General features: G+C 52.1%; 1 protein-coding gene across 4 annotated transcripts; it reads right to left on the bottom strand.

Moving 5' to 3' along the window:
* Positions 1-482: 482 nt before the first annotated feature.
* Positions 483-13,806, bottom strand: CST7 (cystatin F). 4 transcript variants are annotated; one of them, XR_007461953.1, is made up of 5 exons: positions 13,570-13,726; positions 4,039-4,232; positions 2,251-2,367; positions 1,793-1,860; positions 1,591-1,673 (listed from the first exon to the last, which is right to left on the bottom strand). XR_007461953.1 is itself a non-coding variant. In XM_049650127.1 (4 exons), the coding sequence occupies exons 1-4, from the start codon at positions 13,637-13,639 to the stop codon at positions 1,596-1,598; spliced, it is 459 nt and encodes a 152-aa protein (XP_049506084.1). In that variant the 5' UTR covers positions 13,640-13,806; the 3' UTR covers positions 483-1,595. The 4 variants fall into 4 exon arrangements, 3 of the variants coding, with proteins under 3 accessions (XP_049506084.1, XP_049506085.1, XP_049506083.1); XM_049650127.1 differs by lacking the exon at positions 1,793-1,860 and having other exon boundaries at positions 483-1,673; positions 13,570-13,806; XM_049650128.1 differs by lacking the exon at positions 1,793-1,860 and having other exon boundaries at positions 483-1,673; positions 4,039-4,211; positions 13,570-13,806.
* Positions 13,807-15,187: the final 1,381 nt, after the last annotated feature.

The following is a 15,187-nucleotide window of genomic DNA, read 5'->3' as shown; positions in this document are numbered from 1 at the left end:
TTTCAGGAGAGGCCTGGCCTTCTGTGCTCTGATCCATTTTTAAATGTAAATGAGGACTGACTGGGAGCTAGCAGGGGGTCATCCCTTCATTTGCTGTGTCTTCTTGTCCCCTTGTCTGTGTCCAAGGTGGTGTTCCTGCCACCTTGTTAATGTATGTATGGGATCAACAGGGCCGGGTGAACTCATTTATCTTTATGAAAGGATGGCCTTCAGAGTCATCGAATAAATTAAATGTCTTGTGGCATAGTTGCCATTACTGTCCCTGAATTAAATGACCAGAAGGCGGTGAGCCAGCAAAAATGAATGAGGATTTGGATTATTAAAGTAGTTCTGTCCTCACTGAAGGAAGCCAAAGGATAATTCATTATGGTGTTCACACTGATCGAGTTTATAACTGTGTACTAAGTTGTCATACATATTTAATGTAGATTTTGTTTCCTATGAATTATCAAGTTGTATTTTTTTTAAAGGCAACAGTGTACTTTGCCTGTAGTTTGAAGAGACCTGGAGAGGAAGAAGTCCAACATGAGGGGCTCTGCATTTGAACCCAGGGTTACACAAGGTGGCTGGGGGGGCTGTCTTCTCTGAGTGAAGCCTCTGTCTACAAGCTCCTGGGTGTCTCTGTGGCCCAGCCTTGCACTTTCTAATGCCAGCTCAATCCCTGTCTTTTACGAGGACCCTAGTGCCTCCCACCTCACAGTGGTCCCCTCCTTCTCCCAACTCAACACAACACCTCCATCCCTAACCTGGACTCCCTTCTTTTGAGGTGCTGTGGGCAGTGGTCCCAGCACTCTGCCTCACCCCACCTGCCCAGGTGCTGTTGTGTGCATGCTGAGCCTCAAAGGCAGTGGAGAGAACTTGGGTGTATGGCTCCCTGTCAGAAGAATACCCAGCTGGAGGGTAAGTGCCCTCCAAAGTGGGGTGCTTTCTGTCCTGCCAGTTCATGATGTAGATATATGCTGGCCTGTTTTGGCTGCTTTGGTCTTCAGTATATTTTAGCTAGCAGTGAGTGGCTGGAAAAGCCTCCAAGGGGCTTTATGGAAGTCACTTATACTCATTAGACCACTAAGTGAGGGGCACCCCTCACAACACCTCACCCTCCTAACTGTCCCTTTAAAGATGCTTTGAGATGGTCAGTTCTTTATTCCTATTTATTCATGACTTTATTCATCCATGAAAGGGCAAAGGTGCTTAATAGCAGACTTGGGTCCTCTGCCCAGTGCTGTAACAGTTATTCAGTCAGAGGGATGGATCTCTGGGCTTTTCATTGGTGAGCGTGGGACCACAGGGTAATTGGGCTTGCTCAGGGGTCCAGAACCTGAAAAATTCCCACCAGAGGACTCGCTCCTGTGTGTCCAGACCCCAAATCTGTCTGGGACACAGCATTAGTAAAATGAAGTTTAGAAAAAAATGTGAAATAATCTAGCCAGGGGCAGTATCTTTTTCTTCCACTCTGGCTACTTTGCAGTGAACCTGTGGGCACTTCTGCTCACTGCTGAGCTCCTCTAGAAGGTCCAAGGGTCTGTGACAGCCAGGACAGGGCTGTGACTGAGCACAGTAAACAGCACAGGTGCAGTCTTGCTGTGAGGTGGAAGTCACTGACAGTGGAGGACGGGCACCTCGAACCTCTGGAGCCAGGGGATGACCCAAACTTCAGAGTAGCAACTGAAAGTCTGAAACAAAGAAGAATCCTCCTGAGAATCTTCCTGGGGCAGAGGCCGCCCTCCCGACATGCTCCACAGAGGTTAAGTTCTGGTGCTGCTGCCTGTGGGCTGTGCATGTGCACACATACCTGTGTGTGTGTGCATTTTCCTTATTAAGCTCTCCTCCTGCCCCAAGTTATTTTGAAGAATTTCACATCTACAGAGAAGTTGAAAGAGTGATTCAAGAATATATACTTCTTTCATTTGCAAATTGAATTTTGCCACATTTGCTCTCTCCCTGCATGTATATGTGTGTCTATAATTTCTGAACTGTTTGAAAACTCTTTTTGCTGTAACTACCCCTGTCCGGAAGTTCGTGGTGTTTATTTCCTGGAGGTGTGTCCCTCAGGTAGGAGGAAGTGTGGGGTGGGCAGGTTGAGGTGCTCTCTTGGGAGTCTCATCTCTGTGTTCTCCTGGGTCTGTGAGTGAGATTTGGAACTTTGCAGGCAGAGAGGTGATGAAGGGGGTGTTTCCCAAAGTCCTAGGGAGCGGGTAGGGGCTGGGACAGCAGTGAGTACGTGTAAGGAGGCGAGACCCCTTTGATTACCCGTTGTAAGGTGTGGTTGGTCTGGAAGTCACAGTTGTCTAGACTAGGGTGCTGGGTCTTCTTGCAAGAAGTTCTGCCAATCTCCATGTCCAGCATGTACTTCAGACCCTTCACAATCTAAGGGGGAAACAGGCCACATCTGTGTTACTTGGCCACACCAGCAGGAGGCATGGAGACAGGGAGGAGAGAAGCCTGGACGTGACCCCTGGAAAGGGGCTGAGGGTGTGCAGGCCTATCTGGGACTCACCAGAGAGCTCTGGAGGGACACTGCTGCCTAGACCCCAGAACCCTCCCTTCTTACCCATTCATGTTGGTCCTGCTCATGGCACCAGTTCTTGGTTCCCAGGTGAGACTGCGGCTCTGTGTCCAAGACATTTCCTTCCTGCCCAGAACTCTCCATCAGCAGGGATGGGCCCTGTGCCCGTGAAGGTGAACTGATGCCCCCTTCACGCCCAACACTCACCTGCAGCCTGTGCTGACCTGCTGGTTAGTCCCTGCCCTGCATGCCAGCCGTGGTTAATTTTTTCCCAGTTTCAAAATAGATCTTCTCCACTTGCATGTGGCAGCAACCTGGATCATCTCCTTGTTTGTGGTCTCTCAATAAAGCCTCAGCCCCACTAAGAACCAGGTGAAATAAAGTCCCCAATGTCACCAAGGGATAACCTCCCATCCACCAGCTCCTGTAGGCCCTCGAGGACCAGCAGGAGCATCACGAGCTTATGGTGTTCCCGCAGGAGGTGAGAGCCAGGCTTGAGAAGATCCCACAGCCCCTTGAGGGGAGTCCCTGCAGAGCTAACACTTTGGCTATTTCCATGGGACAGCTTTTCAAAGCCCACTGTACACCAGACTGCCTTTCTACAACACACTTTCTGATCATAAAAATATGCTGCCCTTTAACAAGTTTGCAGTTTTGGGGCACCTGGGTGGCTCAGTCAGTTGAGCATCCAACTTGGGTTCAGGTCACGATCTCATGGTTTGTGAATTAAAGCCCCACATCAAGCACTCTTCTGTCAGCCTGGAGCCTGCTTGGTATTCTCTGTCCCTCTGTCTCTGTGCCCCTACCCCACTTATGCTTTCTCTCAAAAATAAATAAGTTTGCAATTTTCAAAAAGTATAAAGATGTTTAGAATTTCCAATAATCTTGTTACACAGGGGTACCATTATTCGTATGTGTAAAAACTGTTAGAGTAGGACCACCTCACCACCTTTCCTTGGGGTTTGTGTGTGGGTAAGGGGCAGTGGTTTGGGCAAAGCTCTGTGAGTGAAAAACATGGCCCAAATGGAAAATGGCAAGATGTCCTATGGGGCTGCTGCGGGGGCGAGACAGGGCAGGGGCTCTGATGGGTGATGCAAGTGTGTGCACTCTGCAGGGGCAATGCTTTCCTCGCTTTGGTTCCTGTGGGGTGGCTTTCCACTTCTTCCCACTACCACCACCCCCCACTCCCACCCAGCAGCCTTCAGCATGCCCAGTGCCAGTTGCCCCGTTCCGCCCCTGCCCTCCTTGTTTTAGTTCCAGATGTGCTGTAGGCCACAACCTGATGGCTCCTCCCAGAAGCATGCTTTCGTAAGAGGTGGCTCAGGGCCTTTTGGCTGTGCCCTTGGTGACTCTGGCTTTGGCTGCTCATGGGCTGTTTGTGTGGCTGCTGCTCTCAGCCTCCTGGCCTGCCTGGGTCTGTGTTCTTGATGGATGGGTACTAGCTGGGCCAGCCCCTGGTAAGATAGGAGTCACTGCAGCCTGGCCTCTTAGGGATGTCCTTGACGGGCTGTTGGTGAGACCCAGACCCTCACCTGGACCAGGGCTCTGCTGATGTGGGACTCCTTGAACAAGAAGATGTCATTTGTGCAGTTGTTGAACCTTTCAACGCTGTGTCTGGCTGCTTTGAGGACTGCTGAGTCATTGGGGTTTATTGTTTTAGGAAATCCTGGTTTCACATCTGAGTTAAGGGTCTGGGCACAAAAATCTGAAAGAGAGAAGCACAGAACTAGACAAGAACATTACTGTTAGCAGGGTCCTCAGGCCAGTGTTGCACCTCATACCTTGGTTCTCCTGTCTGCTCCCAGTGTGGCCTCCAGCCATCTACCTACCCCCTCAACCAGCCACCCCACACCCCACACGGCATTTATCATGTGTCCCCATGGTTGCTCCCTACTCAGAGCTGAGGACCAGGCGCAGTGAGTGGTCTGGTGATGAATAAAATATAGTCCTGTCTCTGTGCCTGCCCACACAGCCTCCTTCAGAACCCAGGTTCATTTCTAATGCATTAAAGAAAACCGAAACATGTCTCCAGGTGGCAGAGCCTCTGGGCAGGATGCAGCCCCAGGGGTTAGAAGAATCACCCCAGTTGGCCTTTGAGGCCACCACCATCTGGCCCCAGCTCCTCAGCTTGTCCCCAAGAAGTGGACCATGGGGAAGTGCCCAAAGGCCTGTCCTACTTTCTTACTTGTGGTTACACTCCTACTGTACCCTGCCTCAGTGACTCTTGTCAGAATCTGCCCAGCTTCCAGGCTCTGGGTTGGCCTCCCCAGGGGCCCCAGCTCCTGGCAGCAGCATAGCCCAGTACCCCTCACGTTCTGCCTCCTTCTGTGCTGTTCTGGATACAAGTCTGAGGATGGGGGTCAGGCCTGGGCGACGTTCCCACCCAGCTCCACTGCAGAGCTGGTGTATGGTGGAGGGAGGGATGGCTGGCTTGCTTTCATCCTTCCATGCTCTTCCTATTCCACAGAGGCCCATATTTGGATAAAAGATGGGGTAAACAACATGAGGGGCTTCTCCCCCAGCAGCTGGGTCCCTCAGTGCTTGACAGAGCCTGGCAGAACTAGGGACCCCCACACCCCTGCCCTGCTCTCCACATCCTCTGCTTTCAGCTCCCACAGAAGCAGAGCCAGGCCACACTCTGAAGAAGGAACCCGACTTTATTTATTTGTCCAGCTCACTCACTGGCCCTTCTGGAGCCCTCCTCATCCCGCAGGCTCAGGGGGTGCAGAATCTATGTTCACTGGAGTTCACATTCCGTAAATAAACAGGCAAGACAAACACTAGAGAAGCAAGCAGGTGAAGCAAGGCAGGAGCTGTGCAGGGGTCTGTCCACAGGAGATGCAGGATCAGGCTGTGCCATCTGCACAAATCTGTACAGAGAGCCCGGGGGCAAGCTGTGGGCCAGGAGGGCAGAGGAGTCTGAGGGCCCAGGACCCCAGCGTGGCTGAAGCAAGGAGGGCATGTAGAGAAGGGCTGAGAGCCGAGGCATGGGTGTGTGCCAATTCGGGTTACAAACTATTATAAAGAAAACACGAATATATTGGGTGCCCAGGTGGCTCAGTTGGTTGAGCATCTGATTCTTGATTTTGGTTCAGGTCATGATTTCACAGTTTTGTGAGTTCAAGTCCTACATCTGGCTCTGTGCTGACAGTGTAGAGCCTGCTTTAGATTCTCTGTCCCCCTCTATCTCTGCCCCTTACCCGCTCATGCTCTGTCCAAATAAATAAATAAACTTAAAAAAAAAAAAAAAAAGCCCCACAGGTTCTGTATCACAACAAGCCAATGGTGGCCTTTTCTGGTTGGTGGCTCATCTCATGGTGAATTTAGGTTTCTCTGTTTGTCAGTTTTTCTACAGTATTTGTCAATTTTTCTACAGTGGACAACTGGTGTATTAAAAAGTCAGGGGCACCTGGGTGGCTCAGTCAGTTAAGCGTCCAACTTTGGCTCAGGTCATGATCTCATGGTTTTGTGAGTTCGAGCCCCGCGTTGGGCTCTGTGCTGACAGACAGCTCAGAGCCTGGAGCCTGCTTCGGATTTTGTGTCTCCCTCTCTATCCCTCCCCGACTAATGCTCTGTCTCTCTGTCTCTCAAAAATAAATAAATGTAAAAAATAATAATAAAAAAATTTTTTTAAATAAAAAGTCAAAAGTTTGGAGGGAAAAGTCTAAATAAACTGGTGGGAGGGAGAATGGGAAGAGGATTTTACATTTGTAAACTGCTTTACTAAGACTTTCTCCCAGAGTTCCCTGAAATATTAGCATGCCAGAGATGATCCTGAGCTGAGTGGTTTTATTTCATTAACTAAATTAAACAGATTGTGACAATCAGCTCCTCAGTAGCATGGCCACATTTCAGGTGCTCAGTAGCTACACGTGGTTGTGGCTGTGGGTATAGATAGGGACATGGTGTCCTGAGCTGCTCTGAGACTTTGCTTCCCTCTACTGTGACCTTGGGGAGCACCTGTGGTGCAGGCGGCTATGTTCAGTCAGGGGAGGCCTGAGTTTAGCACCAGGCAGAGGTGCCGAAACAGCAGGAAGTGGAGACTCAGGATGTGTGGGTAGCAGCAGCACTAACCAAGCTTCCGGGCTGAGCATATGTAAGGTGGAGAGATTAGTCCTGACCTGTCCCCAGCCCACCCCAGCCCACCCCATCCCCTCCTGAGAGACAAGTCTGGCTCAGGTCAGAGACACTCAAGTGTATTTGGGTTGAGGAAGATAATGGTGACAAGGCATGCAGGCCTTCAGGGAGTCAAGATACTTGCTGGTTCCCTGGGTTGTCAAGAAATCTCAACTTGAGGGGAGGAAGTGGCAGTGTAAGTTCAACAGAGCTTTAATAGAAGCTCTGGGAGCTTCTAGAATGGAAGCTGCATTGGGATGTTCCACTGGGGACAAGGAGTCCCCCACCCATGGGGACTGACAGAAGGCGGCTGAGGGAAATGCCTGTTACCTTGTATGGGAGTGGGGGTAGGGGTTAGATAGGGCCAGTGGGCTGGCTGGGCCTAGGAAGTGCTGAGCAGGATGGTGCCTTGTGTGCTGTGCCCCTGCTATGGCACAAGACCCCCTTGTGCACACAGTGCCTTGTATGCTGTACACCTTGTGTACATGAGACCCCTGCCAAGTGTGAGAACCAGGACAGGTGGGATGGGAGGTGGGCACTGGCTGGTTGCTCTCCCCTCCCCTGTGTGAGTAGTACAATGGAAGGAGGACTGGCATGGGAAGGTACAGGTCTGTGTGTTCTGTGGCCCTGGGCTTCCTGCTGTCTGGGGAGGGCCAGCACTGCTTGACCAAGCAGGGCCCCGCCTGGCAGATGGATCTTCCCCAGCTGGTTCCTTGGGCCAAAGGCGAAACATCAAGACTAAGCCCATGATACCTCTGCGAGGCTCCCAAAGCTTTAGCAGCCCCAAGGACCTGCCCTCTGTCCCCTGTGAAAACAGCATACTGCTGGTGCCCTTACCAACACAGGGTTATGGCCATCTGCTGGCCTCAGTTTCCCTCATAGCTTTGTCCCTTACAACACTGGGATTCTCTTGCAGGAATCCAGCCCTCACAGGACAGTCTTTGGTTAAAGTCTCTGAAGATGGAAACAAGGAAAACTACTTGTGATCCTTGAGCACCAGCAGCTCGGCTGGTTGGGCTGGGTCAGGCCCTGGAACCTGCATTTCCCCAGCTTCCCACATGGTTGTGACTCAGGTGGTGTTACTGGGGGGGCCTCCTCCTCTAGCACCTGTGCCTGTTGACCACAGGAAGTGTAGCATGATCTTTAGTTTAAACAAAAAACCATTTTGATAGCTTCATTTCTGCTCATCAATGTAGTCTAGATGGCAGAGAAAGAATGAAGCCACGTTGGCACAAGGATTGAAGCTCTAATGTTATTCCTGCTCTCAGAGATTAGAGGACCACCCCCCCCCTTGCTATGGATCAATATGACTTCTATTTTTTGCTTTGTATAAATTACATTTATTGCTTTTTCTGATTATAAGCTTATGTATTTTTGGTGGGACATTAAAGAAATACAGAAGAATATAAGAACAAAATTAGAAGTCACTCATGATCTCAAAGGTAACCACTGCTAATGGTTTTTTAAATAAAACATATTAAATTTAATTTTCCTTGAATTTAACAGGATTAAAAAATGAAGTGAAAATAGGTGCGGCCTAACCTCAGATAAGTGTCCTGTTCAAACATGTGATGTTGGTTCCTGAGCAATTTCGGTAATGTTACAAAAAGTTTAGGGAAAACACTGAAGTTGGTTTATTTTTATTTAACCACATTTCCTAAAATGTAGGCTTCAAGTCAGTAAAACTTCATCAGCACAGTTGTCTGAACAGTTTTTAATTAAAAAAAAAAAAGTTGAAAAGTCAAATCTATTTTTAGGATCCTTCAAGAGAAATCAACAGGGAAAGGCTTTTCATGGAGAATCAATGTCCCAAAGAGGCAGTGGTCCTTCAGAGAAGAACAGGAGCCACCATGTGGGTTCTGAGCAAGAGATGACAGGGCAGCCTGGGTGGCCTGGGCCAGGGGTGAGCCCCTCCCACACGAAGGGGGCCCTGGGCTGTCATCAGGGATGGGGCATCTGGGTGTGTGCTGTGCAGCTGAAGTCTGGGGAGCAGGACAGCCAGAACTGTTCTTTTCTTGTCACAACCAAGGGCAGCATGTGTCCCCATTCCACCCAGGAGAGACTAAGGCCCCAGAGGAGTGCAGAGTGGGTTTAAATCAGCTTCAAATAATTATAAAGACCAAACATTTTTTTTTTTTCTCATCCAAGAAGTATTTCTTGTAGGTGCTACACTACAGGTAATGCCAAATGACTCAGAGCCTGGGGAGCCCACAGTCCTGGAGGGGAGGTTGGAAGGGGAGGTGAGCAGGCCGGGAGGCTCCCAGGAAGCTGACACTGGGCAAGAAGAGAGCCCTGGGGGGAGGGGGTGGAGGCTGGCAAATGGGAGGCCACTGAAAAAACTGTGGAGGTGACCCAGGTGAAGAGGACAAGGCTGTGCTAAGACAGGACTGACAGGGCAGCTGGAGGCTGGGGGGCGGGGGCAGCAAGCAAAGGTTGATCCAGGATTCAGACCGGGGACATGGTGATGGCCTGGGTGACAATAGAAAGAGCAATGGGCAGAGGAGCAGTTTTGTGAGGAGAAATGAGAAATTCTGCATGGAGCTGCACTGTGCTGCCCCTGCCCAGGCAGGTGGGCCTTCCCTAGGGAATGCAGTCCCAGATTCTGCATCACAGCCTGAATGGTTCTGATGCCAGCTGGGGAGTGAGTGGGGGGCACACCCAGAAGGGCACAAAGCCTGGGGGAACAGCAAAGATGAAGGTGGGCAGATGTCCCTTGTGGGGCCTGGCCAGGGTGGACAAGTATGAAAGGAGGGCATGCAGGCTCTGCCAGAGCAGCCCCGGGAGCAGGATGCCCAGGGACCCTTCATGCTCTCAGGAGAGGAATAACTGTAGCTGATCTTGAAGAAAATGACTCAAGAGACTAGGCAAGACACCAGGGCACAGGGGGACCTGGGGGCAGATGAGGGAGACAGCAGGCTGTGCTGGGCTGAGTGGGGGACCGAGGTCCGCCCCCAGCATGCAGTTGTAACAGCACCCGGGACTGAACACTTGGGGTGCAGATGCAAGATGCTAAAGTTAGGGGGCTGCTTATCTGAGGCTGCTGTAGCCTCCTCCCAGGGGCCGTGCACTCAGCAGGCCCAGGACAGCGGGCACTGCAGCAGAACCTGTGGGTAGGAATCAGCTAGGGGGCAGCCGGGGATCCCACAGTCTCCGCAGCTGCTTGGGGCCTGCCCCAGGGGATCTCCCCCTGTCGTCTTCCATAAACCACCCCTCCTCCTTGTTCAACACCCAGAGGAGTCTAAAAGTCTCCTCTCCCTCTGATCAGAATGGGAAGCAGAGCTTCAAGGAAATGTTCTGCTATTCCTTGCTTAAAAATGTAACTTTCCATATAAATCCCAAATGATTCCTACTCCCAACATCCTGTCCTGTTCTCCATCTGCCTCCACACCCTTTCCTTCAGAGTATGACACTGACCCCTGTTTGTGTGCCAGGCTCTGGAGGCCACCCCAAGGTGCTCTCCGAGCACCTCCTCTCTAAGGGGAGTACTGCATGTACAGGCCCCAGAACACCTAAGAGTTTAAATGAAATCCACAATTGGACAGATGATGCCAAAGCTTGGGGACACTGCCAGGATGTTACCTGCTGCAACAGTTGACTGTTTCTACACAGAGTAAAGAGGAGTAATCTGCCTTGGAATTACCACCAAACTTACAAGCAATGTCTGTAAGAGACATGGGGCAAAGACTTCCTCACCAAGAACAGCTGGTAAAATAATCCAGTAGTAAATGCTTTTGGTAGATGTTCCTTAATTTACTTTTCTGAAAAACTAAGATGTGTTGGACACATGTCCTGTAGGAAGGCAGTAGAACCCAGGATGCTGGTCATGTGTCCCAAGTACTGAAGCTGTTTGGAAGACTAGACCCTGTGGTCCCCTCCGGCCTGCCCTGCCCCACCCTGATTGCTACTTTGGGGGTCCCAGTTATGAGGGGGGGGGGCTAGTTCCTGCAAGTGGAAGGAAAAGGGGGTGCTCTGGGGAGGCTGGGGTTCCCCATCACCTTTCTCTTTCAGGAGTGTTCTACTAGAGGTGGAGGGAACCCCAGCTTGTGAAACTATCCCTGAGAAGGGAACCAGGGTGCCCAAGAGCCAAATGCTGACAGTCCCTGCAGATGCCTCTTCCCCTGTCACCTGGGGTGGTTTCCTCTGTGCAGTTGCTTGGACACATCCACGCTGGGCTTTCCCCAACAGCATCTCTGAGCCCTTGTTGTGGGTCAGGTGTTGAGACCCATGGGGAGGGGGCCCTATAGGTTCCTGCTCCTAGAGCTTACAGTCTGGAAGGCTATGCTTAAGAACTTGGGTGGTGGGTAGTGAATGTTAGGCTCATGGGTACTGGGGTCCACTGGGGTAGGGTACTGCCCCTACCTGGAGATGTCACCCTGAGCCCCATATCCATGTGCTCGTCTTGTAAGACACAAAAATTCAGTAAGTCTGGGTCATTGCCATGAATTCCATGGGGCTGCACCCACCCAGCTGTGTTCTGGGGGCTCTCAGTTAAGGATAGGCCCATCCTTTTGAGGCTACATATGGTTAGTCCTTGATTTAACCCACTGACGCATGCTCAGAATTTGAATCCCAGCTATGCCTCTCAGGCTGTGAAGTCTTGGGCAAGTTGCCTACCCCTCTCTGAGCCTCTGTATCCTTCTCTGTAAAATAGGGATGTTAATGGCACTGGCCTCACAGAGCAGTGATGAGAAGACAGGAGCCAGTACAAATGAAGTTTTATGGACAAATGACATGAATAGTGTAATAATTCACAAATATCAAATATGCAATATGGCTACAGCAGAGGTCGCTGAGGGTAAACAGGTGACCCCCATGGGCCCAGATGCAGCCTATAGCAGTTCTCAGGGCCCCTTCCCAGGATGCAGGGGAGTGTGAACCTTGCTGCTGGTGGTCTCTGGGTGTGGCAGGTGTACCTAGCCCTTGCTACTGGTAACAAGAACTCATGTCATCTTACAGGTGGAAAGAGTGGTGGCTGCTGGTCTCTGGGGCCTCTGCTCTGGCAGCCCTGTAAATGGGAAGATGGGCCACTGCAAGTTTGGCTAGGGGCAGGGGAGGGAGGCAGAGTATGACATGGCAGCCCAGTGGAGCCTCCCAGAGAGACAACAGATGGGCTAAGGACAATGATGCAGCAATTTCCCAAGTCCTGAAGGGATCAGAGAGGGAAGCTGCCATGGGGCTCTGCATTTCTGTCAGTGCAGTTTAGTGTCTGTGTGTGGGGAAGTCATATGCCCAAATGGCACCATCATCAGGGGCCCTGTCATACTCTACTCCCCCATGGGAAGGCTCTGGAATCTGTTCTCAGAGGAGGGAAGGGAAAGGCTGTCAGAGCCATGGAGGCAGGGTTGGGGCTGGGCTGAGTTCCTGTCTCTGTCCATCCACCAGACAAGAGGGGCCTCCAAGCCCCTCTTTCTGAGGTTCTTGCTGGGCCTTCATCTGTCAAATGAAGGAAGCACCAGAAGGGATTACATCAGAGGGGTGGGGGTGGGGGAAGCTATCAGCATGGCAGACATGGCAGAGACTCAGAGCAGAGATGTGGGTGGGTGGCTCCCAAGCACCCCAGACCCAGTGAGAGTGCTTTCCATGGGCCCCCACAGTCAGGACTCTCCAAGGTGATGCAGTTATTTACCCATCTCATGGATGGTGACACTGAGGCTTAGGGAGGCTAGGCTGCAGGTTCCACAGCTAGTAGGTTTGGGGAGTCTATGGTGCCCCAAGGCTCTCTGCATGTAAGTGTGGGCTCTGGACTTTCCAGATGCTGCTCAGTGACAGAGAGTAGGTCTCACAGCGGAGGGCTGCTGCTGTCTAGAGCCCATCTCCCCTACCTCCCAAGGGGACAGGCGGCTCTGGTGTGGGCATGGATTGGAGAGGGTTTGGTCCAGCAGTAAGCAGCAGCAGAGGGAGCACCTGCCAGCAAGAGGCCACTAGTAGTTGGCCAGTGCCACCTGTCTCTGGATTTCCCACTCAATCCTGTTCCTGTCCCTGCTTTGTTCAGTGAGGAAACAGGCAAGCAGAGGAATGTGGCAAAACAATTGACAATGAGTGTGAATAATGAAATCCCAGTATAGTTAAGACAGCAGGCTCCACATCTCTCCAGCAGACCCTTCACTAAGGTTCTGAGAAGGAATGTGCTGAACATCCAGTTTCTTCCCCCGATGTCCCCTCCTGGGATGGGCACTAAGTAGGGGGCACAGGAAGACAGTGGCATCCCGGGGAGAAGGGGGGTCCTAACCATGAGAGCTAAGAAGGAGGGTTGAGGAGAGAGAGGAAGCAGGGTGTCCTGTCCCTGATGTCCCCAAATGCAGCACCCACCTGAGACAATCCAGAGGTCAGAGGCAGTGTCACCATGAGGGCATATGAGGCCTCCACCATATAAGTTAAAGGAGGTGTAGTGGGGGCCCTCTAAGTCCCCACCAGTGACCCTGGCCTATGATTCCAGTGATGGGAGGGCATCGCCTACTTCTCCGTGCTCTAGTGAGGACAGGTGCTCACTGGCTGTGTAGCTTGGGCAAGTCACCCAGTCTCCTGCCTCAGCTGCCAGGAGCACAGCAGCGACTTCCTCCCTCCCCTTCTCCCCCAACGCTGGACCGGCAGGAAGTATTTGATATTCAGGCTCCCAGGAGCCAAGTCGAAGGACAGCAGCAGGAACTAACCATTGGACATTCCGGGGCTAGGTCCCCATGGAGGAGCCACAGGAAAGCTTCCCTTGGGCGGACGGTTCTCAGGCCCCCGGTCTCTGTAGGGGCTGAAAACAAAGGACGCTTTCTTCCCGCCCCCTCCCCCCACCCGCCCCAGGCAGTCCCTGGGGCTCAGCAACATGACTTGGGCAACCTGGCTGGAAGCTCATGGCGCACCCAGCCGCCGTCGGGCAATTTCGGGACCTCGCCACGGGGACGACCAGAGCCCTGGAGCCCTGACCCGAAGTGGCCCAGGGGAGACCCTGTCCTTACCTCGCGAAGGGCGCCCGGTGGTGCTCAAGACCAGGCAGCAGAAGGCGAGCAGCTCCCGGGCTCGCCGCATGGCTGCCTGCGTGGAGAGCGGTGAGCACTGGGGTAGTCGGTGCCCAGTGCTGGAGAGCAGGGGGGGCCCCGCCCTGCAAACCGCCCCCAGGCCGGGGTGGGGGCTGCCTGCCTCCGGCTGGGGCGGCGCGGGGCGGTGATGGTTTCTTGCTGAATCATTTTGACTAGAAGCTCCTCACCTCCACATCTTTGGGCTACCAAGTCAACCGCTTCCTTTACAAAAGTTTCCAAACCGATTATTTGCAAGGGGAGGAGGAAGAGAAATGAGAAGCTGTGAACAAAACCTTCGTGATTTTTCTACCTTCAGAACATACATGGAAGAGAACGCATTAAAAAGATAACGGGGGCGCCTGGGTGGCTGCGTTGGTTAAGCCGCGGACCCTGTTTGGCTCAGGTCATATCTCACCGTTCCTGAGTTGGAGCCCCAAGGCTCTGTACTGACGGTGCGGAGCCAGTTTGAGATTCTCTCTCTCTCTGCCCCTCCCCCAGTTGTTATCTCTCTCTCTCTCTCTCTCTCTCTCTCTCTCTCTCTCTCTCAAATAAACTAAAAAAAATAACAGGGATTTTCGGAAGCAGAATGATCTGAGTTTCCTTTTCCAAAGAAGATACTTCTTAGGCCCAAGATTCCAGCGTTCTGAGTGGCCCCTTGCAGGAGACCACCCTCCTGTTGGTGTCAGTGGGCATCTCCCCCTAGGAAGTGGGCAGGAAAATGGGGTGCAGACTGCAGTTTCAGAGAATGAACATCACCAGGAAACATGCTCCCTTTGGGTTATTACTGCACCTGGAAATGGGCAGACAGCAGTGTTTGCTGGTTAAGTGTATGATTACTTCCCAACTTTGGCTCCACACTGGCAAAGAAGAAGGAAGAACAGAATCTGACCCAAGAGGTTTCCCTTTACATTCCCGGCCCAGCAGTTAGAGTGGGAGCTTTGCAGCCACACAGCCTGAATTTGTTTGAATTCAGCTCTGCCTCTTAACAGCTGGGGACCTTAGGTGAGGAACAGCCTCTCTGTGCCTCAGTTTCCCCCTGATGGTTGTGGTGAGAGTTTGGGGACTTCCTCAGTATAAATGCTCAGGGCTGGGCTAGAGCACATTGTATGGTCTTAGCTTTGGGGTGGTTCGTACAACCCCCCAGACTTTAGGACTGCCCTACAAGGAGGAAGAAGATGCCTGAGCCTTCCTCAGATGGCTCCTGCTGGGTCATACTGACTTTCAAGTAGGAGATCAGACAAGCCATATCAACTCTTGGGGCCTCCCGGGTCCCTGGCTACCCAGATTTATCGGGAGGACTGTTATTAGCAAAGCTCATTTGGCACAGAGTGTAGATGGTAGATGGTGGCATTCAATAAGGGCCACCACTTTCTGCTGGGTCTGCTGTGTCAGTCGTGGACACTCACCCTCTGGCTGTCAGTGGCCACGACACAAGGGCTCCAAGGTGGTGTCTCCTCGCCAGGCTCTGTGCCCTGATCATGTGTGCCAGGTTTGGTATTCATCCTCAGCAGGGGGCTGGGCTGCAGGAGAGGTGGGTGTCATGGCATTGGTGTCTGTG

The sequence above is a fragment of the Panthera uncia genome (genome assembly GCF_023721935.1).
Source record: "Panthera uncia isolate 11264 chromosome A3 unlocalized genomic scaffold, Puncia_PCG_1.0 HiC_scaffold_11, whole genome shotgun sequence".
Lineage (NCBI taxonomy): Eukaryota > Metazoa > Chordata > Mammalia > Carnivora > Felidae > Panthera > Panthera uncia.
This window is presented reverse-complemented; position numbering and strand designations above follow the sequence as displayed.

What these genes read in the sequence shown, in the direction of transcription:
- CST7 (XM_049650127.1), bottom strand. Translation starts at nt 13,639, where the DNA reads ATGCGGCGAGCCCGGGAGCTGCTCGCCTTCTGCTGCCTGGTCTTGAGC. An exon ending in CACCGGGCGCCCTTCGCGAG is followed by an intron (nt 4,233 to 13,569) that starts GTAAGGACAGGG and finishes GTTCTTGTCTAG; the next exon opens with TTCTGTGCTTCTCTCTTTCA. An exon ending in CCAACCACACCTTACAACGG is followed by an intron (nt 1,674 to 2,250) that starts GTAATCAAAGGG and finishes TCTTTGTTTCAG; the next exon opens with ACTTTCAGTTGCTACTCTGA.